This window comes from Urocitellus parryii, chromosome 8 (assembly GCF_045843805.1).
Source record: "Urocitellus parryii isolate mUroPar1 chromosome 8, mUroPar1.hap1, whole genome shotgun sequence".
In the NCBI taxonomy this organism is placed as follows: Eukaryota; Metazoa; Chordata; class Mammalia; order Rodentia; family Sciuridae; genus Urocitellus; species Urocitellus parryii.
The window spans coordinates 115,671,189-115,697,772 of NC_135538.1; the positions used below are offsets into that span (position 1 = coordinate 115,671,189).

Consider the following 26,584-nt stretch of genomic DNA (forward strand, 5'->3'; position numbering starts at 1 on the left):
TGCGTGTGGCCCGCGTTCAATCCTCAGCACCACATACAAAGATGTTGTGTCCGCCAAGAACTGAAAAATAAATATTAAAAAATTCTTTCTCTCTCTCTCTCTCTTTAAAAAAAAATTGTGAAGTATTGATTGAACACCAAATGAAAATGTAATCACATATCAAAATGCAGAGAGATTATTTGTTCCTTCCTTTCAGGACTCCCTTTATAAGTGGCCTCTACTAAGAACCTTACCTGTGGTTGGAGGTAATGTCTCCCACTGCTGAGCTCCATTGCATTATCATTTCATATCATACTCCTTTGTTTCTCTTTGGTACTTTACCCTTTTCTACTGATTAATAACGATATGTGTCTCATTTTCCTTCAAACTTTTAAGGTGATGCCTGATTTATCTTTGTTACTTCAAAAGCCTGAGCCCAGTACAGAGCAAAGTATGGTTACCAGTAAATTTTTAAGGGAATGTCAACATTTTTGAGGGAGGGAGGAAGACTGTGTTCATGATTTAAATTTAAAAAAATCCCTTGGATGAAAAAAATTACTGCTTTGTGTTTTCCAGTGTTTGAGAACTCTAGTATTTTTATGTGTGTTTTAGTGTTAAATTAGAAGTACCGCTATATGGACATTAAATTTTATTCTTGAAGCAACCCTCTTATGTTCTAGATGTCAATGGACTATAAATATACTAGCTTTGGGAGTGATAAAGCATTTAAAGCCCTTTTTGGTCTTACCGTATTTAAATTACTTTTTGGTACTTAGTGGAAGCTGATACCTTCAAAGGATCTTAATAATTTATCTGATTTTGTGGTTTTCAAGCATTTTTCTTAGGCATTTTTCTGGATTAAAGCATATATGAATGCCTCCTCCCCAAAAGGGAAAGGATAAAAATGAAACTTGTTTTGTGGAATTGGGCACCTCCTTGTTTCCTTGTCCTCTGAGATGACCTACAGAGCACTATGAAGTATAAATTGTAAACCTTCATCTGCTTTAGTAAAGAGTTTTAATTCCATTTTATAGACTACTGTTTCTCTGAATCCAAATCACTATTGATTGTAAAACGCATCCCAGTATCCGAGATAAGCAACTAACAGTGAATATATGGCTAGAGGCATAGCTCAGTACTAGGGCACTTGTCCAGCATGTGCAAGGCCCTGATTTTATCCTCAGCACCGCCCCAACCCCCCATGTGTGTATAAACACATACACACACACACACCATAGTACAATTGTGAACTCATTAAAAAAAAAAAAAAAACTACCATAATAACTATGACTGGTTCTTCCCAGTATTTTTTGCTCACCCTCAGCTTACTCGCTCCTTGAATGGAATGGAATGGTGAGTGTGGACTATAGTTTTGCTTGGACACAAACTTGGACACTAGGTGACCTCTGTGCTTCATCTTTCTGTTTTAACAACAAAGGTTTTTTTTTTTTTTTTAAGGGGGTGGTCTTTAGATGGTCTTCACTAGAAAGAATCCATTCTCTCTATTCTTATAACTTATTTTTTGTTTTAAAGAGAGAGAGAGAGGAAAGAGAGAGAGAGAGAATTTTTTAATATTTATTTTTTAGTTCTCTGCGGACACAACATCTTTGTTGGTATGTGGTGCTGAGGATCGAACCTGGGCCGCACGCATGCCAGGCGAGCGCGCTACCGTTTGAGCCACATCCCTAGCCCTCTTATAACTTTTTTGTTGGGGGAGTACTGGGGATTGAACTCAGAGATGCTTAACCACTGAGCCACATCCCTAGCAGTTTTTAAATTTTGAGATTTTTTTTTCTTTTTTTCTTTCTTTCTTTTTTTTCTTTTTCTTTTGTGGTGCTGGGGATTGAATCCAGGGCCTTGTGTATGTGAAGCAAACACTCTACCAACTGAGCTATATCCCCAGTCCCCCCTTTAAAAATTTTTTTTCAATATTTATTTTTTAGTTGTAGATGGACACAATATTTTATTTTATGTGGTGCTGAGGATTGAACCCAGGGCCTCACACGTGCTAGGTGAGCGCTCCACTGCTGAGCCACAACCCCAGCCCTCCTTCCCCTTTTAAATTTTGAGGCAGGGTCTCACTACTTGCTTAGGCCTTGCTAAGTTGCTGAGGCTGGCTTTGAACTTGGTGATCCTCCTGTCTAAATTTCCTGAGTTGCTGGGATTACAGGTGTGTGCCACCATGCCTGGGTATTTTTATAACTCTTAATGTTGCTTCAGTTCATCTTTTCATCAAAAGGAATTTTTGCTGTTTTCAATAATTTACCAAGTGTCCCCTTTCCTCTTTATTTTTAATAGGTTGTGCAGTTTCAGAGTTTTTTGATAGTTGTGCTGTTAGCATGTTGTGTGGATAGTTCTTCGTCATGTGAGCATATTACACAAAAGATTCCTAGCCCTTTCCCATTAAATAACTGTTATCTGATGACCTAAACTGTTTTCTACCACACAAATTTTTAACTCTTTTGATTGGGGATCAGTAAGTGTCTGATTCTCAACACAATTCATTTGTGAGTTCCAGCATTCTTTTTACTGACTTTGATACCCCTATCATACTATCCCACCAAAAGAATTAACTTTTTAGATTTTATCTGAATAGCAAATACTAGCAAATAGTGGTATTAGCAAATTCTAGTACTTAGTGTATGTATGTTAAGTGTTTGTAATAGACTTTTTACATGTCCTTAGGAGGGTAATGGACACATTTTCTGGATGAGGAAACTGAATACCAGAGAAAACAAGTGATTTGCCTGAGGTCTAGTAAAAGTTATGGATTGGCTATGAATTAGAGTTATAAATTTACAAAAGTAATTTTGTCATTTTTGTTATTAATTTGCCTGCACATGTTGAATTTGATGAGGGTGGGGGGATGTATGATCCCCAAGTCCTTTATTCAGGTCTAGAATGGACATGAAGGTGGGATTAAGGTCAGGGTTTCTCTTAGGCAATTGGATAGGTGTCACTGTTCCACAAATTCCCCCTGCTTTTTAAAACACACATACAGGGCTGGAGTTGTGGCTCAGTGGTAGAGTGCTGGCCTAGCATGTGTGAGGCCCTGGGTTCGATCCTCAGCACCACATATAAATAAATAAAATCTAAAATTTTTTTAAAAAGTAAAAACAAAAAGATAAAATCAATAACCAAGATCATTTAGAACACACACACACACACACACACACACACACACACTCTCTCTTTAGGACTTTGGGTTCTGGACATTGAGTAAGCAGCATGAATTATCCCCCTTTAGCCTGAGCAGCAACAGCAGCATGCTTCTCCACCTTCTAGCATACTGTTCTCATCCAAATTCTCCTAGAGATTTATCCCTGCATCCTAACTATTTCCTGTAAACTATAGGGGTCTCATTTGAAGTAAGCTAATGTTGAGTGATACCTTGTTTATTTTGTGCTGATGGGTGTTTCTCCTACTTGAGATAGTCCCTCATGTTAAATACCTCACATGGATTCCTAGAGACATTTCACATGTAGAATATATATTTGCACATTATTCATGTAGTTTCTCAGAGGTTAGAGATAAACCTTTTCCTAGCTTCAAAACCACAATATACTAGGAAACTTACTGAGTATTCTATGTAAGGCACAGATTGTGTATTTCCTAAAATCTTTGTAAGTTCTTCTCATTTCTCCATTTTATAACGTGTCCTCCTTAGCCAGGTCATGTGAGAGTTTCCCTTTTTTTTAATTATTTTTTTTAGTTGTAGTTGGACACAATACCTTTGTTTTATCTATTTATTTTTATGTGGTTCTGAGGATTGAACCCAGGGCCTCACACATGCGAGGTGAGCACTCTACCCCTGAGCCACAACCCCTGCCCAGAGTTTCTCTTCTTATGCCTCTTTTATTTTAATTGATGGTGTTATTAAAGAAGCTCTGGTTTTGTGTATATGGACTTCCTCTCTAGAATCCATGGTGTCTTCTACTTACATGCTATCCTGCCTGGCATTTCGGCTAGTTCTTTTGACCTTTTAACATTTTTTTTCACCTTAAAATGTTATTATTTTATGTTGTTCTCAAAAAGTCTTCTTTTATTTTGCTTCTAGTGTCCTCACCATAAGATGCTCAGTGTTTCATTTGTGATCTCTGGATTTCTTAAGTGTCAGATATATGAGCAACACTTTGAAAATAAGATTTTTACCTTTGATGAGAGAAATGCTAGCTAAGCTGATTGTGACTTGTATGAGAAATGTTTTAGAAAGGGCCATTTAAAAATGTAACTGAATCTGAAATTCTAAAATATTTTCATGTTATGAGATGATAGACTAGTTCACCTTCAGAGAAGGAAATCTGTTGCATTGCTACCAGGTGGAGGTGATTATTTGGTGATCTTGTCAAGGTAGTTGTGCGTGAGATAGAGAGAAAGTGAACCGAACATGTTGGTACATGTCTATAATCCCAGCAACTCAGGAGGCTAAAGCAGAAGGATCATAATTTTGAGCCCAGCTTCAGCAAAGTAGTGAGACCTTGTCTCAAAATGAGATTAAAAAGGGTTGGGGATGTAGCTCAGTGGTAGAGCACCCCTGGATTGAATCCCCAAACTGCAAATAAGTAAATAATAAAACAGTATAAATAATATAAGAAATGAAAGGGTAATGTGAAATGACTGTTTTGTTCAGATTAACTTCTAAAATGCAGACATGTACTAGGCACAGTGGTGCACTCTTGTAATCCATCAACTCAGGAGACTGAGGCAGGATGATCAGAAGTTCAAGGCCAGCCTCAGCAACTTAGTGAGACTTTGTCTCAAAATAAAAAGGGCTAGGGATGTGGCTTCGTGGTTAAGCACCCCTGGGTTCACCAGTACCAAGAAAATAGATAAAATGCAGATGTGTGGTTCTGGAACCTCCACAAACTATAGAAAAGCAAAAAATCAGATGAAGCAGCAATTTCTTCTGAAGGGGTGCGCTGTTTAACAACATATTTACATGTATTAGGTGTGAAGCATCAAAGTTTTAGACTAATTTGTCATTAAGCTGTGATTATTGTTAATGTGTGTTGTTCACTGTATAATTAGTTTTATTATTCCTCAACAGGAACGTGCCTGTATACACACACATGAATTTGAAAAGAAGGCAAAAGTATAATTTGAAAGCAGCACTTTTTTTTTCCTGTGGTAGCTAGATTCCTTCTTGATAAGTCTCTGTTCTGGAATGTTAAATTCTAACGATTCTAAATTTAAGGGAGTCATAGTTCCTTATAAAATGTTTTTAAGCAAGTATACTTCTTTTTTTTTTTCCCCCGTGGACACAACATCTTTATTTTATTTTTATGTGGTGCTGAGGATCAAACCCCGCGCCCCGCGCATGCCAGACAAGCGCATTAATACTTGAGCCACATCTCCCTGGCCCAATATACTCTTTATTAAGATATCAATATACTGGGCTGGGGTTGTGGGTCAGTGGTAGAGAGCTTGCCTAACACTTGTGAGGCACTGGGTTTGATTGTCAGCACGGCATTAAAAAAAAAAAAAAGATATTGTGGCCATTTACAAATAAAAATGAGATATCAATATATTTAATATTAAAAGGAAAATACATAGTTATAAGACCATTGGCTCTTTTAAGATTAAATACTTAGGCATAACTTTCCTATTATAATTGCTTTTTAAGTATTTATTATTAATAAGTGCTATACATCAGGATAGATCTAATTAAAGAGTATTTTACTTACTTAGAGAATATAGGCATCATAATACAGCATTTATAAATAGAACTTACCACACTTGCTTGATTCTTATGTAGCAATAATTTTAATGCTTCATTGATTTACTTATTACTTTTCTTGTGGAGGTAAGGGGATAAGCCACTACAGGTTAAATTAATACATTGTTGTATGATTCATAATGATTTCAAAAAAAAATTAAAACTAGGGGGAAAAAAGTAAGACTTAAAATTTCTCACATAGAAAGATGTTTAAATATGTGCTCATTTGAAAAATGTTTCAAATGAGAAATTCTTAACAAAATTTTTCTGAATTTTTAAATTTTGTGATGGGAATTTTTAGTAAATGTCATTGCCCCTAGATCAGACTAGAGCCTAATTATCTTATAAATTAGGAAGCAAGCATAAATTCCTTTCAAAATTCAGTACATGCTTTACAACTAATATGTGGTTGGTTATTCTTTAACAGAATGATGATTGGTGTCTAAAACGATGTATAGGACCTGTAAGTGGTGTTATCTAATATCTTAATATTTGATGCAATTTATTTTCTTTAATTAGTGCTCAGAATGTGGTCATAACATTATTTTTGGAAACTATCTATTAGCCTTGTAGTTAAAGGTGGGGATCTTTGAAGAGAATAGTCTCTTACTGAAAAGCAAATTGCATTCTGTTCCCGTAATAATGCTTTGACTAGCCACATAATGCTCTAATGGCTTTTCCTCTGGAATTGTAAAGTTATTTTTCAGTTAGAAATTAGTTCATTCTCTAATCTTTATCTAGGGAGAAATAATACTTTTCTTTAGCTCTATTTTTCCCCCTTTTATCTTTAAAGAGCTTATGCTTTTCTTTCTTTACAAAAGGAATGTGAATGTTGGACATTTGGTCTCAGGAAGGAATGCTGTGAGCCTGTTACTGCTAGCCTCTGAATTTTTCTTTGTAGTGATCAATGTCCTTCTAGTTTCCTCTTAGGATTTTACTAAGAGTTTTGCTTGTACTTTGTTTTGACATGGCCTTGAAAGCAATTGAATTCTAGAGTGGGTTAGGCTTTGGCTTAATAGCTACTTCAATGTGACTTTTCCTTTTGATTTTGATTTTTCTCTTTTATATTTGGAAATCAGAAATGACTAAGAAAATAGATCTTATTCTGACCTAAGACTTACTTGAAGACTTTTAAAAATGTTTAATAACACATTGTATTTAATTCAAATATAGCTATATTATCATTTCCACATGTGGCTCTAGCTGCATTTCAAGTAAGTCACATGTGCCTAATGGCTGTTGGAGAGTGCAATCTATCATTACTAATATGTTGTGCCAATTTTTTGTTTCGTTTTGGGGTAAAAAATTTTATAGAACTGTTGTTATTTTTTCTTCTAAGGAATTTGCAGGTGAAACACTCTGGGTCTGGAGGTTTAGGTTTTCAGTTACTGATTCAATTTATTTTCATAATTAAAATCCTAAGTTATCAAATTTATGTGCATAATGTTTTTGTAATAGTCTCTTGTTATGTTTTTAATGCCTGTTATTTGGTGATAATCGCTTTCATTCTTGATATTTTATGTCTCCTCTTTTTGTCCTTTCTCTTGGTACATTTCTCAATTTTATTGGTCTTTTCAAAGAACCAGCTTTTGATTTCATTGATTTTTTTTTTTTCACTTGTTTTTCAGTTTTATGAAATTCTGCTCTTGATTGTATCATTTCTTTCCTTCTACTTAATTTGGATTTATTTTGTTCATTTTCTTTGTGAAATTGAGGTAATTGAGTTGAGCCTTCTTTTATAATACAGATATTTTTAGTACTATGAATTTTCCTCTACAGTTGCTTTTAGCAGCACTCTATAACTTTTGAAATTCTGTTTTCATGTTCATGCAGCTCAAAAGTATTATTATTATTTTAAATGTTTATTTATTTTTAGTTTTAGTTGGACACAATACCTTTATTTTATTTATTTTTATGTGGTGCTGAGGATTGAACCCAGGGCTTCCCACATGCTAGGCAAGTGCTCCTACCCTCAAAATTATTTTCTAACTTCCCTAGAGATTTCCTGTTTGACTCATGGATTATTTCTAAGCTTTTAGAAAATTTTCCACACATTTTTTTAGTAGTATCTAGCTTCATTGCATTGTGGTCAGAGAACATACTTTGTAAATTTTAATTTTTAAAAATTTGTTAAGATGCGACTTGGGGTATTGTCTGTTTTTGGTGACTATTCCAAGTGTACTTCAAAAGCATGTGTATTTTGCTACTTTTGAATGGAGTGCTCTAAACTATCAGATTTAGTTGGTTGCTGCTATTGTTCAATTCCTTAATATCATAGATTTCTTTTTTTTTTTAAAACCCCTACTAGACGAGTTCTCTGTATACCTGAGAGAGCTGAGTTAAAGTGCCCCGCTCTAGTTGTGGATTTATCTATTTCTTCTTTCAGCTGTCAGGTTTTTGTTCATGTATTTTGAAACTCTTTTGTTAGGTACACACACATTTAGGATTGTTCTTTCTTCTAGGTGAATGACCTATTTATTATTATGTAATATCCCTCTTTTTTCCTAATATTTTTCTTTGCTCTTAAGTCCATTTTATCTAATTACAACATAACCACTTGTACTTTTGCTTGATTAGTTTTTACTTTTATAACAATGCCCTGTATTAGAAGCATTGAATAAGTGTTGGGTGGTGGTGGTTGTTATTAAAAGAAGTATGTCATGACCCCTGTGTGTAGAAATCCCTCCCCAGTTGTTAAGTTGTCTGAAGAGTTTCTTAAGGTTTTTCTCTCTTAGATATCCTAATGATGTATTTACTTTGGGATCATGGTGGAGTCTTACAAGGGGATGCAGAGATTCCAAGTTATAAAACAAGAAAGGTATTGAATGCAACTGGATATGGAATTTCCAGCATCTCAGTGTAACTAATTTGGGAGGGGAGGATCTGAATCCTGAAAACTTCTTTCATAAAGGAGATTTGTTTGAATTTTTGATGCATTATAAAAAGTGAGGAGCAGTTACATTTTCATGCTCACAGATACTGGTCTCTTCAAAGGACCAAGGAGGTTGTTAGATTTGGAGTTATTCTTAGGTATTTGAAGGTGATAAAAAGTAGTTTTTAACTCTTTAGGGATATCAATGAACCACATGATAAAATGGGTGTCAGTAGATGTTTGAAGGAAGAGAGAGATTAAGACTGCACAGGTGAGGGAGACCTCTGAAGTATGTGTGCTGAAATAACAGGAAATAGTATTCAACAATGCCTTGGTTTAAAAAAAGTGCTTTCTAGCTTCTGATTTCCTCTTTAGCATGTTAGTAGCTTAGAAGTTGCTACTCCATCCTAATGAATAAAAGGCTAAAAAACTGAAAAATTAGTAATTCTTCTTAGATCCAGCAGAGATGTGAGGTCACAGGGCAAGCCACAACATCAGAAGTTGGATAGTCAGATATATAGTCCCAGCTTACTCAAGGCACCTACAAGCAGCCATCTGCACAGGAACCTGACAGAGTGAAACTCCCATGTGACACTAGTCATCAAGGGCCGCCAAGCTTTTGTGAGTTTTGCTTCCAGGGGTTCTTCCAGGTTCTAGCAGTGAATATTGGAGAAGTATTTTCCAATGCTCTTGGCGAAGGAAGGGGAAAGGTGCCACCAGAGCCTTGTGTTCTTTTTAGCAAGGCTCACCCCCAGGAGAAACTGTCCTCTGGTGCCTCACTGACCTGACCTGGGAAAAGGAGCCCCTCTCCCTGCCCCCCCCCCTTTGGCCATCTGTCCCATTTAAGGGGAAGACATTGAGCAACACAGGTGAAGCACATAGTCCAGGAGTAAAAGCTTACCAAAGACTGAGACCTAATTGTGGGACTATGGAATATTACCTTTCTCCTCACACCTACTCTGCTTTATCACCAAAGGCTTTTTTTTTTTTTTTACTGCAAAACACCCCCACCCCAAGCCCAAAATACACACTGGTAATTGAACCCAGAGGCATTTTACCACTGAACTTCACCTGGTGTCATTGTCCCCACTTGTTGTTTTTTTTTTTTTTTAATTTTGAGACCAGGTCTCACTAAGTTGACTAGACGGGCCTCAAACTTGCAATCCTCCTACCTAAGCCTCTTGAATAGCTGGGATTATAGGTATGTACCACTACTCCAGGCTGCTGTAGCTCCTTTAAACCCAGTACTTCATGTCTACCTTTGAGCAAGAGAGACATCCTAAATGGCAAAAAAAAAAAAAAAAAAAAAACCCAACCCTCAATTTGAAGAGATTGAAGAGCATCAGAACTAGAGTCATTTTCGGTAGAAATGTCAGAATTATTAGATCAGGAATTTTTAAAAACTATAAATAGCATGCTACCTTCACAATAGAGAAAGAACATGAAAGATGGATTATAACGTAAACAGAGAGATGGAAATTCTAAGATCGAATGAAAAAGAAATGCTAGAGATAAAAAGACAATAGCACTGTCTATTGAAGAGTGCCTCTATGGGCTCTTTAGTAGATTGGACACAGCTGAGGAAAGAATCCTTGAGCTTGAAGATATGTGAATAGAAATCTCAAAACTGAAAAAGATTGCAAAAAATTGGAACAGAATACCTAAGAACTATGGCCCAATTGCAAAAGGTAACATATGTGCTCAATGGGAATGTCAACAGGAAAAGAGGAACAGAAGAAATATTTGAAAGAATAATGACTTAGAATTTCCCCCAAATTAGTGTCAGAAAGCAAACCAGTGATCCAGGAAGCTCAGAGAACACCAAGCCAGACAAAGCCCCCAAAAGGAAAAAGACCATTTCCATTTGATTTCAAGATGACTTATAAAGTTGCAATTATTGTGGAAAGAAAGAATAAAGAAATAGATCAGGGTTGGGATTGTAGCACATTGGTGGAGCACTTACCTCACACTTGTGAGGCACTGGGTTTGATTCTCAGCACCACATAAAAATAAATAAATAAAAATATTGTGTCCATCTGCAACTAAAAAGATATTTTTAAAAAAGAAATAAATCAGCAGAACAGAGGACTTAGAAACAGACTTATAGAAATACAAAAGAGCAAAGGAAATATACCAGAGAACAGGTAGTCTTTTATTCAAAAGATGGTGCTGAACATCCATATTGCAAAAAGGTGAATCTGAACATAGACCTTACACACCTGCCACAGAAGGCTTCTCTCTGCAAAAGGGACTGCTGAATAAGAAGATGATAAGCCACTGACTGGGAGAAAAATATTTGCAAAGGACATGTGATAAAAAATCATTACCAGAATAGAAAAGCTCATAAAACTCAACAGTAAGAAAATGAACAACTCAGTTAAAGAATGGGCCAAACACCTGAACAGAAATCTCACTAAAGGTACACAGATGACAAATAAACATATGTTATCAGGAAATTAAAGCCACAAGATATCACCACATATCTTTTAGAACAGCCAAAATTCAGAACACTGACGGCATCAAATGCTGGCGAGAATGTGGAACAGCAAGAACTCTCATTCACTGCTGGTGAGAACGCAAAGTGGTACAGCCACTTTGAAAGGTGGATTGTCAGTTTCTCCCAAAGCTACACATATTCTTGCCATGTGGTTCATCATATTTTCTCACATGAGTTTAAAACTTAGGTCCACGCAAAAACCTGATCATAGATGTTTATAGCAGCTTTAGTCAAAAGTTATCAAAACTTGAATGCAGCCAAGATGTTATTCAGTAGCTGAATGGACAAACTGGTACATTTACACTGTGGAATATTATTTAATGCTCAAAAGAAATGAGCCATTAAGTCATGAAAAGAGACATGGGAGAACCTTATATGTATATCACTAAATGAAAGAGGCCTCTGTGAAAAGACTGTGAATTGAATGGTTCAGTGACATTCTGGAAAAGACAAAACTGGATATAGTAAAAACCTTAATGGTTGCTGGGGTTAGAGGTAGGGAAGGATGAAAAATCAAAGTATAAAGAACTTTAACTGAATGACAATACAGTGGAAATATGTCACTGTACATTTGTCAACACCCATGGAATACATACTACCAAGTGTGATCCCTAATGTAAATCTAGGCCTTTAGTGTTGGTTTGTCACTTTTGTATAGTGTATCAGTGTAGTGTGGCATGTTGATAGTGGGGGTTGTACATAAATGAAGAAGGGGAGTATACAGAAAATCTCTCTTCTTTTCTCTTGATTTACTACCAACCTAAAACTGTTCTAAAAATATGAATTATATTGAAAAATGCTTCTCAGTAAGAAAAATAATGAACATTAAGAAACATTTGAGCTAGGAAAACATCTTGGCCTATATGAGGTACTTGGCAAAATGGTAAGACCAAAGACATTTGATTTGGTAGCACACGCCTGTAATCCCAGCAGTTTGGGAGACTGAGGCAGGAGGATCACAAGTTCAAAGCCAGCTTCAGCAACTTAGACCTTATCTGAAAAAGGCCTGGGGATGTAGCTCAGTGGGTAAGTACACCTGGGTTCAATCCCTGGCCCCACCAACCCCTTGCCAACAAAAGACAAGACCAAAAAAATGAAGAATAGGAGGAGAGAGAAGAAAAAACATTTAGGAACTTTTGTTTCATCGTTGTCTTTGATTTCTGCCAGTGAATTTGATGCCTGAGAAGCAATATTGGCAAGAATATTGAAGGGATAAAATAGATACTATTAAAATGGCTACTATTTTATTTATTCTACTAGTTCTTGCATTGGTCCAGCTGGTCATTGACTGGGAAGAATTTCCTTGAAACCAGAAGCAGCACATTCCCCTAGGGAGGGCACAGTTTACACACTATGTCATCTCTAGGAAGAAAAAGCACTCACCAAGGGTAACTAGTTACCATCAGCAATGCTGTTATAGACTTTTTTCCATAGTTATGTCCAAGGTAGAGTTTGAATTTCTTAAAAAAGGCAAGTGGTATTTGTCTTACTATTTTGCTCTTTAGTATTTAAGACAAACACATTAGCTCTGTAAAGTTAAACTTTATCTTAGAAAGATGTGGACCAGAAGAAAGAGTTTAGATAAATTTTTTTAAACAGACATTTAATGTTGAATTAGATAAATTGGTTGGTAAGTCCAGTAGTTGACTTTCTGGTTATTGAACTGACTACTTAACTTGGAAGTACTTGTTTGAATATTTTATTTTGAATTGCCTTTTGATGAAAATAATGCAGATATCAAGACACACCTGTGTGCTTTAATCACTGTGGTTGAGAACTTCTGCAGAAGTAGTGAAGGGAGTAAGGATACCAACGTAAGTGGAATCAGCATTCATTCTTTTGTGACTGGCTTATGTCACTTACCATGAGGTCTTCAAGGTTTATTTATATTGTAGCATATATTAGAATTTCCATTTTAAGGTTGAGTAATATTCCATTGTATGTAAATACTACATTTTGTTTATCCATTCATCTTTCAGTGGACAGTTGAGTTCTTTCCATCGTTTGGCTATTGTGAATAATGTTGCTGCGAACATGGGTATACAAATACCTCCATGAGACCCTATTTTCATTCTTCTGGATGTATACCTAGAACTGACATATCTAGCAATTCCACTTCTATCTCTTAATTTTTTGAAGAATCATACTGTTTTCCACAACAGCTGTACTATTTTACTTTCCCATCAGTAGTGCATTAGGGTTCCAGTTTCTCCACATCCTTACCAACATTTGGTATTTTCTGAATGTTGATCCTAGCCACCCTGATGTATGATAGATGTTATCTCATCATGCTTTTAATTTGTATTTCCCTGATGATTATGGACATTGAATCTCTTTCATGTGCTTATTACACATTTGTGTATCCTCATAGAAGTGTCTATTTAGTCCTTTGCCCAATTTTAAATTGGGTATTTTTTCTGTTGATTTGTAGTAGTGTTTTTGGATATTTATATCCCCATCCAGATATGTGATTTGTATTTTTTTTCCATTTCATGGTTCACCTTTTCACTATTGATTACATGGAAGTTTTAGCTTTTATATCCAATATATTTTAAAATTTTACTTTTTTCTGATGTCATATTCTAAAAAAGTAATTGCCAAATCTAGTGTTAGGAAGCTTTTCCTCTTCCCACTCCCCTTTTCCCTATGAGTTTTATAGTTTCAGCTCTTATATTTAGGTTTGTGGTCCTTTTTGAGTTACTTTTTGTCAGTGGTATGAGGTCAGGGTGTAACTTCATTCTTTCGTTTTCCCAGCACCGTTTTTTGAAGTATGTCCTTTGGCCATTAAATGGTCTTGGCACCTTTGTCTACATTATTTGCCTCATGAACAGGAGGGTTTGTCTCCAGGCTCTCTATTCTGTTCCATTGGTCCGTATATCTCTTTTTCTGGCCAGTACCACACTATTTCGATTACTGTAGCCTTGAGTAAGTTGTGAAAACAGGAATGACTTCGTCTTTTCTTTCTGATTTGTTTCAATTACTCAGAATTATTTAGCTGTTAATGATGTTAAGATCAATCAGAGAGTTCAGGTTGTAATAGCCTCGATACCAGCCTTTTGCCTGATAGTTTAAACCGTTGTTGAATATTGTTAGAATCATTTAATTAGAGTTTACAAAGGGGTGATTTCTTTCATACTTGTTTTTGGGGACAGTTCTTCATCAATGATAACTTTATTGAATTTTAGTTTCTACAAAAGAGCTGGTTAAATGCTTAATTCTTCACCTTTGATTTCCAGTTTCTACAGAGTTGGCACTCTGTTGTGCTCAGCAGCTAATGAATAAAAAAGGAATTAAGGGTTTATTTTGTTTTCTTCTCTTTATAGTTGTTATTATGAACTCTTAGACTTTCTATAGAAATCTGTTTTAATTCTTTGCAGATAGAGGCAAGGAATCTGTGTTTTTAACATAGAGTCTTCATGATCTTTTCTTAACCATATTTTTTATTTATGCATTATAGTTGTGCATATTGGTAGGATTTGTTGTTACATTATTTGTACATGCACACAATATAACAATAGAATTTGGCCAGTATTATTTCCCAGTATTTCCCCTCCCTTGTCTCCTCCCCCTCCCTTTAGTGCCTTTCCTCTACTGATCTCCCTCCAGTTTTTCTGAGACTCCCATCCTGCCCACCTTTCTTTTCCTTTTTCCTCTTTGGCTTTCAAGTATGAAAGAAAACATGCAACCCTTGGCCTTCTGAATTTCACAGCCTACATGATCTTGATGGAGTTGGTCTACCTGCAGAGCAGAATGATAGAATTTTATTGATTTAAAACAAGTTGTTATCTTCCATACCAAAGGTGTTATTCAGGGATGAGATAATGTCTAGTTTTATCAAAGGCTGAAGTTCTTATCACTGAAAATTATTTTTATTTTTTTGGTACCAGGGATTAAACCCAGGGGCACTCGATCTCTGAGCCACATCTCCAGTCCTTTTAAAAATATTTTTATTTAGAGAGAGAGTCTCACTGCATTACTCAGGGTCTCACTAAGTTGCTGAGGCTGGCTTTGAACTCAGGATCCTCCTGCCTCAGCCTCCCAAGCCACTGGGATTACAGGTGTGCGCTACCGTACCTAGCTGTACTGATTTTTAACAATTTTATTTTACTAGCAAATTATAGATGCTTGTTCGTGCTTATTTTGATATAATTTGATCATTGTGTTACCTAATTTTATTTTATTTTATTTTATTTTATTTTATTTTATTTTATTTTTTTTTATTTTTTTTTAAGAGAGAGTGAGAGAGGAGAGAGAGAGAGAGAATTTTTATTATTTATTTTTTAGTTCTCGGCGGACACAACATCCTTGTTGGTATGTGGTGCTGAGGATCGAACCCGGGCCGCACGCATGCCAGGCGAGCGCGCTACTGCTTGAGCCACATCCCCAGCCCATGTTACCTAATTTTAGATACGCCAGATTTTCAAAAGCATTCTTACCATAATCTGAGAGGTCTTTGCATATCAGTGTGATCTGTTAGATTATAGATGTGGGCTCCGTCTGAGTAAAGTGTTTTCCTTTTATTCTACACTTCAGATAGTCTAAGTTTAAGAAATAAAAAGGGTATGGTTTTTCTTTAGTAATTTATTGTATATTTCTATGAAAGGAAGTTTATATTTTTTTAAAGTTTTTTTTTTAAGAGAGAGAGAGAGAATTTTAATATTTATTTTTTTAGTTATCGGCAGACACAACATCTTTGTTTGTATGTGGTGCTGAGGATCGAACCTGGGCCGCACGCATGCCAGGCGAGCGCGCTACTGCTTGAGCCACATCCCCAGCCCAGGAAGTTTATATTTTAATAATAAGGTTTGTCATCTATAAAAAGGCCAAATTGAATGGTATAATATTCACAGAGCCTTCTATCTGCAAAGTTCTGACTCAGGTGTTACCCGAAGGCTAGACATTTTAAAATCATGTTTCTCCATTTGCTTACTAAGTTCTGACTAAGTTTACTTGGTACTTGTTTCTACCTTCTTGACTGCTTTTCTGGGATGTCTCTTCCCCCCCCCTTTCTCCACTTTTCTTTTTCTTTTTTTAACTGTGCGTTAGAGTTGAACATAATGGTGGTATTTGTTGGGTATTTGTACACCACACAGCGTGACAGTATGGTTTGGTCAGTACCACTCCCCAGCACTTCCCTCTTCCCTCCTTCTATGCCCTTTTCTCTGCTGATCTCCCTTTGATTTTTCATGAAATCCCCACTTTCCTCTTTCTTTTCCTTTTCCTTTCTTCCACATGAGAGAAAACATATGACCCTTTACCTTCTGAGTTTAGCTTATTTTGCTTAACATAATGATCTGACGTTCCATTTTCCTGCAAATGATGTAATTCCATAATTTCAGGTGTCTGCTCATGGACACCTAGGCTGGTTCCATAGTTTGGCTCTGGTGAATTGTGCTGCTATAAACATGGGTATGCATGTATCAATATAGTATGATGACTTTAATTCTTTAGGCTAAATATTGAGGAGTGGTGTTCCTGGGTTATATGGTAGTTAGGTCTTTTTCTACTCTGTAGAGGAACCTCCATACTGATTTCCATAGTGGTTGTACTAATTTACAATGCCACCAATAGTGTAAAGGTGTTCCTTTTTCTTTACATCCTCTCCATCATTTATTATTATTTGTATTCTTGTTGACTATTTTTTGACTTATTCTTGTTATGTGTCTATGGGTCAAGATACTAAGGCCTAGGAAGTGGTAAGTAGCTGTATAGTTAGTTCCCTTTGCTTGGGCTCCCAAGTTCCTACCGTAGACAAACAAGTATGAGTTTAAAGAGCCAGTCATTCTGAGAGGTGGGATGTCTTAGTCTGCTTCTAGATGAAGTCTGACCCTGGGCCCATTTCTTTTACCATTCAACCTCAGATTCTTTCTCCTGAAACTGAAGCAGTTTCATTGGTTGATTCTCTTTTAAAAGGCTGTGATTGATAAATATCTAGCTAACAGTTTATTTCAGTAATCAAGTCATTCAGGCACAAATTGGGAATGGCCAGCCTCTATGAAACAAGCCTTTTGGGCCATCTTTACCTTTTTGTTTGAGTACAAATATACGTATACTATGCAGGGGGTGAATACACTCTGGAGTGCAAGGCCCAGCAGCCATCTACAGGCCTGAAACTGTACCACACAGAAGGCATACTTTCCTGTTGCTGATGACCCATGATGGTGATAACTTTAGTGGATCAGAATTGGTGTTTATAAATCAGGGGCTTCTCAAATGATCTTTTTTCCACAGTTACTGTGTAGAATCAGTGCAATAGCCAAGGCAAAGAGGTGGCTTAAGTGAAATAAGACCCAGTGAGTTAGAGAAGCTTTAGTTCTCTAAGCCAGGGGAAGAAATGTCGTTAGTTTCCTTCAATGATAATGGCTTTCAGAAGAGCGTCCATTCTCATAAGCATTTAGTTCCTGAGCTAAGAGAGTGAAGCACATGATCTGTCCAGAGTATGCTGAATTTATAGACTCAGAAAAGAATTTTTCAAATAGATGGGTAGAAGACAAAGAGTTGGGAAAAGTGAACAGTAGTAGAATATGGTACCTCTGATTAAAAATCTAGGATGAGAGAGCATGGAGCAACTCTCCCTCAGGTGACTGCCTTCAGATTGTTCTTTAAGGCCTTTACTGTGTTGGTTCATGAGATTAACTCTGAATCTTGAACATAAGTCCTCTGACCCACCATTTCTGGCACTGCCCAGATCTCTAAGTGGGATGGTGCACATACAACGCTAGATCAGTAGGTGCACTAGTTTGTGTGAACATTTACATTTTCTTTAATGGTAAGCATTGTGTGGAAGGGGGGGGGGGCGGGTGACCATGCCTGTGAGTCATGCTAGTGCTGCTAGTGGCTTTAGCTTCCCCTTCTCCAAGTTGAAGAGTTGCTAATTCCAGAAGTGAACAGAAGATGTCACTGCATCTCCATTTACTAGGCTTCCTGGTAGTTGGTACAACCAGTTCTCAATATAGCTACCAGATCACCATACTTAACTATTATGGCTGTATAACATTCTGAGTTCCCCTGCTTTAACCCAAATTAAAAATTGAGTAAACCAAAGAGGGAATTCCTCAAGGTTTTTTTTTTTTTAATTTTTTTTTCTAATATTTATTTTTTAGTTCTCGGCGGACACAACATCTTTGTTGGTATGTGGTGCTGAGGATCGAACCCGGGCCGCACGCATGCCAGGCGAGCGCGCTACCGCTTGAGCCACATCCCCAGCCCTCCTCAAGTTTTCTTAATTGTCTTTTTTTAGTTTGTTTGATCTAGACTTATATATTACTGTATTTCTAGGTAGCTGACAAAATGTATTTGCCTTTTCTTGTCACCCTTTCAGCACCTATTTGGGAGCCTAGATAGTTTTTCACAGTTGTTTTCATCAGGGTTCAACTATTGAAAAGTTTACTGGCCTTTCAGGAGCTTACTTTGAGCATGGTGGGGGGGTGGTGTACCAGGGATTGGACGCCCCCATCAACCTCTGAGCCATGTCCCCAGCTCTACTTTGTATTTTATTTAGAGACAGGGCCTCACTGAGTTGCTCAGCGCCTCACTGTTGCTGAAATTGGTTTCCAGCTTGTGATTCTCCTGCCTCAGCCTCCCAGGATACTGGAATTACAGGCGTGTGCCACCATGCCCAGCTTGGTAGCTTACCTTTTTTTTTTTCCTAAATATTTTTGTTATTGACAGGCCTTTATTTATTTATATGTGGTCCTTAGAATCAAACCCAGTGCCTCACACATGCTAGGCAAGCACTCTACCACCCAGCCCCAGCCCCAGTCCTCGGTAGCTTACTTTTTAAAAAGCATTCATCGGGATTGTAGAGGACAGTGTCCTGAAGTGAGGTGCTGAATACCAAAGAAAAACAGCTACTTTATTTTTCTGTCTGAATCCTTAGCTTTGGCAGTTGAGAAAATCAGAAACTGAATTATGACCTAAGGATCTATGGTGCCTATTTTTAGAAAACCTGTTCAGTATACATAGGTAGTAGGGTTTCCTGTGTTACACAGAAACAAAGTTGGTGGTCAGTTGGATTACTGTAGAAAGTCTGAGGCCTTCCAAAGTTATGGTGTGTTTTGATCAGATGGATTGAGAAAATAGAGTCATATATGTCCCAGTTTGGCTAGGTTAGTGCTGGTTTACACCTCTTACTCGTGTGATTATTGATAGTTCCCTTTTTTACTCTCAGTTGTCCTAGTTTGGACAATATATGGTCACTTTAAATTAGCCTAAAAAAAAGAGGTTAATATGTTGCAGTTTTAGTCATATTTTTTGACTTATGAACTATGGTTTCCCTGAATTTCTAAGTTGAACATATGCAGGATAACGTAAAACTTACAAAAAGCTGTTGATTCTTGCAAAGATAGTTTTTTAGTTTCTGTTTTCATTGTTCTCTGGAGTAATGAGTTCCAAAAATAGCTGTGCAATCAGAATCAACTTGTAAGCTTTTACAAATAAGAGTTTCATGGTTCTCACCACACCTCCATACCAGAGTTTGTACTTACCGTTACATTAAAAATATAGAAGTACATGCAGTTCAAATGTTCTTGACAACTTTGTCAGCAGGCTTTTAAAAGCTATCGTATAGATAATGATTTCTGTTGTTTGTATGGTGTTTGGGGGGGGAGTGTTGCTGATGGCTGCCTGGGCCTCAGAGGTGTGCCTGGCATTGATATGAGTTGCCTTTTCATTTCAGATGTCATCTGGGTGATTCTCAGTGTGGAGGTGGGTGGACTGTTAGGAGTAACGCAGCAGCTGTCATCTTTTGAAACGGAGTTCAACACACAGCCTCATCGCAAGGTAGAAGGAAACTTCAACCCGTTTGCCTCTCCCCAAAAGAACCGACAATCAGATGAAAACAACTTAAAAGACCCTGGGGGTTCCGGGTTCGACTCGATCAGCAAAAACACATGGGCTCCTGCTCCTGACCAAACCGAGCAAGATCAGAATAGACTCTCACAGAACTCTGTAAATCTGTCCCCCAGCAGTCACGCAAACAACTTATCAGTAGTGACTTACAGTAAGGTAGGTGCCCTCGGAGAAGAGGAGAAGGGATAGGTGGTGGGCCTTGGGATTCGTGATACCCCCTTCTTGGCAAACCTAGAATCCTGACTGTCACTCAGTGGAGGTGGCTCTGTGAGACTGCTCACCTCTTCTGCCAACACCAGCAACACAAATGCCTACCCCTTCTCCCCTCCCCCACCCCACATCTTGTGGATATTGCTGCATCCACATTTTATAATTTACTGCCATCTCTCTGTTCTGGTTTGAATGTTGAAAGACCGACTTTTTTTTTTTTTTTAAACCATTAGCATTTACGAAACAAAAGCAAATGTCAAAATATCACTAGCCATGCTTCCAGTGTGGATGTAAACAAAGCTGAGAGCACAACAACACACATTTGGGATTTGTTTCTAATTGATTGTTTGGGGTGCTCCCCCCATGAGTAGAAAGAGAAACTCAGTTATCTTGTCCTTATTATTGTTGTTGGACTTTCACTTTATTTACCGTGTTTGCATGTCTTGTTGTCGTCTTTTCAATCTGTTATGGCCCATTGATCTCTTTACCCACAACCCAGCAGGCTCAAGTGATATTTTGACTTTTCAAATGTGGGAGATAAGTGAGAGAAATGTTAGCCAAGAATTTAAATACTCTGTTGTGAGATACCCTTCTAGCTGTATGAGTTCTTGATCTGTTTTCCTCATGCCCTGCTAAGGTGACGGTGGCTCCTGGTTGTTGGTTGGGGCTGGTTGATGAAGCCCTGGTGCTGATAGTTCATGGTGGCAGGTGTTGTGTGGTAGAGTATTGGGAGAATTCCCCTGCATTCTTCTCTGATGGAAAATGCTGTCCACTTAAGCCCTGTGTCCCACCTGTACAGCTACACAGACTGTGAAGTCGAGTTTTGCTTTGTGGTGGTATTCATCCTCAATTTTTAAAATAAAATTGTTTATTTGAGGGGCAAGTTGCTCTGTAAAATGGTATTTTTCTGACTAGTGGTTTATATATGGTTTAGATCAAGAGACAACTTAAGAAACCTGGTGATGTGAGTGGTCTTTCTTCACATGGTGTCATAAGAGGAAATTTATTGAGCAGTGGTAACAGAATGGATTGATATGTTGATTGATGGTCTTTATAGAGGATTTTGTGCAGTCATGTTAGTTGTACAGGACATGACAGGAGTAAGTTGGCCAGACAATATTGCTGTATTGAGGAAGGACTTAACACTCTTAAATAAAGATTTTCTTTTAACTTATATAATTCTCCAGAGTCCTTAAATTTTTCTTTCTTAAATTTAATCCTTTAGAGTCTGTGACTGTTCTAAGGGTAGTGAGCAGCCTTGTTAGAATGGAAACTTGAGGCAGCTGAGTTTGATGGGAAGATGAAAGTTGAAAGAAGCAAAATCAGTCACTCCACTGCTCTCTGCACAGGAAGCCCTTAGGCAGCTGTGAGCTGTCTTGCTGAGCCAGGCTACAGTCTCAGGAGAGGGCTGACATTCCTGGCCAGGGCACTGCACTCATCTCCTGCATTGTGACGTGGTTGTTGTCCTCTTCTTTGGGGACTGATGCTTTTCATCAATTCTATGATATCATCCAGAAGGTATGGTGGTCTCATCCTCGTCTTTCCTGCCATCTTTAATTAAGGTCTCATCAGCTAGCTGCTTCCTTTGGAAAAGCTGGACCATGACGAGAGGCTATTGAGGTATTTCTTGAAATTGATGAGCTCTTGGGATGTTTTTATGGACCCTGGGATCATTTAGAAGTCGCTAGAATGCATTGAAAATGTCAGTATTTGGGGTCTCCCTTTTCTCTTAATCTGTGCAGAATCTTATTTCAAAAGTATTTATATGAACCAAAGTTTCATGAAAGTATTTGACTCAAATTGAGTCATCTCCATATCTTAGGGCTCCTTAAGAATTTCATTAGGGTATAAACAGTCATCCCTAAGTATTAACAAATCTATGCACATCTAGAGCGGAATGTATTTGGCTGTGGTAGGAGACACAGGAGGAATAAAATATGTGATCCCGCCCACTAGGAGCTCTCAGTACAGCAGGGAGATGAAACAGGCACAGGGCTGTCGTAGAACAGTTCAGCCGAGATGAAGTATGAATTTAGTTAGTAGAGAACATATAATTTGTTTGCAAAGGGAAATGATGGGGGGTGTGCAGTAAGAGAAGCAGATGAAATGGAGGTGGAGTTAAAGGAAAGGCTTTTCAAAGGTTGGGTGAGATTTGGAAAGATGGCCAGACAGCATGGAGAGTGGTATGGAGAACATTTTAAAGTGCCGAGGGCAGAATAAGTAAGGAATCTGTGGTCCAGAGTATAGGTGATGGTCAGATGCAGTAACGCATGCCTGGAATTCCAGATACTGAGGCAGGAGGACTGCAAGTTCGAGGCCAGCTTGGGCAAAGGTCTGGGGATGTAGCTCCATTATAGAGCGTTTGCCTGGTGGAATCCCCAGTGTGTGTGTGAGCAGGGGTGGAGTTATCCCTTTGAGGAGTAGTGAAAAATAATTACAAAGGGCTTTGAAAAATTTTAATACTATATTTAAATGTATACAAATTTATGCTAAAGGGGAGATTTAAAAATGATAGAATCCTAAATATTTATATTTGGCTTTCAAATACACTGCTAAGTTTAAAAGCCAGCATGCTTGAGCTCTAAAGTGTATACTTGACAAAGTGATGCCGTCAGGTATATACTGGAGTTAGTTTTTAACAGTTAAGTACTAGACATGCTTCCAAGTGCTTTGCAGAGATCATCTCATTTTTAGATGAGGAAACAAAAGCTCTGAGCGGTATAGCTGGGATTCTAATCCAGGCACCACATTACTAAAAGGTATTTCCTGGTAGGTGCACTTGGGCTTGCCATAGGTCCTCTCATTCAGCTGGAAGCTGTGTTGAGGGCCAGCGTGAACTGAGTTGATTAGTATCAAGGCAGGAAAGAAGCAGAATTGAAATAAGAAAAGTGATTCTAAAGTAAATTGAGCTTTGTCTGTGGCTTCTTGTTTTCACAGAGCTCCCGATTGCTGGGTGTTTAAAATAGTGATGGCTTTTCCTCAGTAAAAATAAAACAATTTTTAACTCTCGGCTGGTGTTATAATAAATTACACCCTTTTATTTATGAATGAATAGAAAAGAAGAGAGAGACCCTGGGCTCTGGTGGTGAAAAGTGTTTTCAGATTCCCAAAGATGCCATCTTCATTGGATGAGGAGGAGGGGTACCTGGTGCACTGGCATCAGCGATCACTGAGTTGGCAATAGATTTTTTATTTTCTCTAAAGAAATTACCTGCGTGACATCAAGGCTGGGAAAGAACGTGACACTTTTGAAGCCCATGACCACAGCTTTAGTTTTCTGCTCCCTCCATAGTTACAGCTTAACTTGCTAAGGTTGGTAGGATGACATGAAAAGATTGCTTGAGGTAGCTGCTCTGTGAGGACTGGGTGTGTCTGTCTGCAGAGGGGCAGATCTGTCAGTGTCAGGAACTGAACTCCTAGTCGTAAGCTCCCCCAGACTCAGTGCTTCATCCCTGCAGGGGATGCTCTAGGTGGGAACCGCTGCCTCAGCTGCATCTGGCAACCCAGAGACCCTAGCCCCTCCCTGTGAGAGCCGTCAGGGAGTCAGCAAAATAAGAACATGCCGACCTGCTCCAAAGATTCATAAATTTGGCTCCTTGGTTTTGTTAGAATTTTGCAATTCTCATTCTCAGCTGAATTGTGGCTGACTTGTCCCGGGTTAGATTAAGTATTGATGGAGGTTAAGAACTATTTTAATTCATACTTTTAATGTGATCGCTCCAGAGCCTTTGAGGACCAACAGTCACAACTGCATAGGTGCTCATTGCCTGTCACACAGTGCATTCTAGCACTCTGACTCATCTTTGGGGCCAGGGTCGCTTCTGCTTGGATAGTGTGAGAGTAATGTAAAACAATTTACAGAGGTGTGGAAGAAGGGGGAAAGGCCTATTAAAATTAGATATGTTGGGGCTGGGGATGTGGCTCAAGCGGTAGCGCGCTCACCTGGCATGCGTGCGGCCCGTGTTCGATCCTCAGCACCACATACAAACAAAGATGTTGTGTCCACCGATAACTAAAAAATAAATATTAAAAAAGTTCTCTCTCTCTCTCTCTTAAAAAAAAATTAGATATGTTGGGGCTCGGGTTGTGGCTCAGTGGTAGAGTACTTGACTAGCATGTGCGAGGCCCTGGGTTTAATCCTCAGCACCACATAAAAATAAATAAATAAAATAAAGATATTCTGTCCATCTACAGCTAAAAATATATATATATTAAAAAGATAGATATGCCTTTTAATTACCAGCCAGTAATTTTTAAAATCTCTTAAGTGTTTATTTTGGTGGCACTGCAGAATGAACGCAAGGGGCTCTTTACCACTGAGCTATATCCCCAGCCCTTTTTATTTACTTATTTATTTTGTAATTTTGAGACAGGATCTCCCTCAGTTGTCAGGGGTTCCACTTTGAACTTGCTATCCTCCTGCCTGAGTAGCTGGAGTTACAGGTATGTGCCACTGCACCCAGCTCTGAATGTTTTCTAATGCCTTGCAGAGCCATAGGGCACCAAATGGTCTGATTCAGGACAGCTGGAAATAAAGGTGTGGCTGGTAAAACCCAAGTGGCTGTTCTTCAGAACAGCCAAATGCTTTGCTTCCTTTCTCTAAAGGAGTAAGATTTTACACTGGGGCGGGGGATGGGGGGCAGAAAAGTAAATTTATTTATTTTGTTACTTGGACTATGGCTATTATTTTGCATTTGGTCTTACTTTAAAAAAATGTTTCGGGCTGATATATGTCGTATGTTTCTACTTTAAACTGGATTATAGTCTGAGCCACTGTTATTACTTCTGCCAAGCGCTGCTTCTGGAAAAACATGCTATTATCTTTTCGGGTAGTTGATCCCAGGGCCTTCAGCTCCTCAGCAGTGCTGCCAAGTGCCATCTGCCCGGCCTGCCCACATCCCCCATCCCTCCCCTCGGAGCTAGAGCAGGAGTCAGTCTGCTTTTATCACATCAGAAGTCAACCTTTTTCTACCCAGTGGCTGCGTTGATTAGGGCACAGAGGAGTTATTTTCATCCATATGAGGGTTTACAAATAGTCCTTGGGAGTACTAGAGATTTGGAAAAGGTTGTGTTTCACTGGTCTAACATCTACTTTGAAGTGGCCTGTAAGTTTTAATAATAAGGGATGACTTTGGGGGACTTAGTGAAATTAAATCTAACATTTGCCTAGTTTCTAGGCACTGAATTTGACCAGAAGCCTGGTGATTGGTGGTGTTAAATGGGCTAACGGTTGTGGGGGGATGTTGGAGGGCACCCATTGCCATGAAACCTGATTATTTTCTATTTTTACGTGCAGATCTTTTTCCTGAAAAGAAGCTGTAAGGACAACTTGTGTCTCTTGATATTTTGTTCAGCCTATGTTGTCCTCTGGCAAAGAACAGGTAGCAAAGCTCGCCAAAGCTATAAAAACTGCCATTTATTAAGCACTTACACTGTGGCAGGCACTGTGCTCAAGACTTTTTAAATTTATTTGTTGTTGAAATTAACAATGTACCAAGTACATCCAAGTAGTTTTACAAAACTCATCACAAAAAACACCAGTCACCTTTCTGCCTCTCAACCCCCAGTTTTTGTTCCCCAGAGCCAGCAGGCTCAGTGCTTGACATTCATTATTCATTTAGTCCACACCAGAGTGCAGTGAGTACTGTCATCATTTCTCCTTTACAGTTACTGAGCCTTGAAGTATACAGGTTCCATGACTTGTTTAAGGTCATGCAGCTAGAAAATGGTGAGGCCAGGATGTGAGCAGAAGCAGTTGTCTTGACTCCTGAGCCTGCTCTGTGCTTTAACTCTGTACTATATTGCTTTCCAGTCCCAGTGCTCAAGTGCACATTTAATTAGCTAACAGCTGTGGGCTTTCTGTCATGTATGGCTGCATTTCAAATGAGGATCAAGGCAGATACCAAATATTGTGTGACTTCTCCATTACTAAGCCTGTTCTCCCCACAAGCTACTACTTTCTTTCTACCCTCCAAGAAAGGAATGGTTCCTTAGAAACCTCAATACCAAGACACTTGGGTTTAGATTTTGTTGGCATTGAAATTTCCTTTAAGTCACTCTCGTGATAGCAATACCTATAGCTCTTGAAGTTATCAAAAACTTCCTATCCCTTGATGGTGGCAAAAAGGTAAATAGTCTCAGTGGTTTTGTTTTTCTGGAGCAAATTTAAAATTTCCCCTTTGAATATACTGAGTATTTGGTTTGCTTGTTTTTTTTTTTTTTTTTTTTTTAACCCAAAGCACAGTGTAGCAAAAAAGTGCTTGGTCCCAGATGTGTCTCACAAATCTCAGCTCTTCCGTGGATAATTAACTTTTGCAATATTATAAAATGCCTTTATTACATTTTGCATTGATTTAGTCTTGGCTTGTTTGTCTTCATTTGGGGGAGTTTTATTTCTGAGCCAAGTGTATATTGATGAGTAAAAATAGGTCAATAAAATAGTAAAGTATCTTCTAAGAAT

General features: G+C 38.1%; 1 protein-coding gene across 2 annotated transcripts in view; it reads left to right on the forward strand.

Annotated features, from left to right (window-relative positions):
- The window catches only part of Ilrun (inflammation and lipid regulator with UBA-like and NBR1-like domains), an 84,165-nt gene that overhangs the window by 46,808 nt on the left and 10,773 nt on the right, over positions 1-26,584 (forward strand). The window contains exon 4 of one of the 2 annotated variants that reach the window (XM_026383360.2): positions 19,742-20,070. In XM_026383360.2, coding sequence (XP_026239145.1) covers positions 19,742-20,070 — 329 coding nt within the window. The remainder of the gene's footprint in view (positions 1-19,741; positions 20,071-26,584) is intronic. The other variant, XM_026383361.2, reaches the window with a different exon arrangement.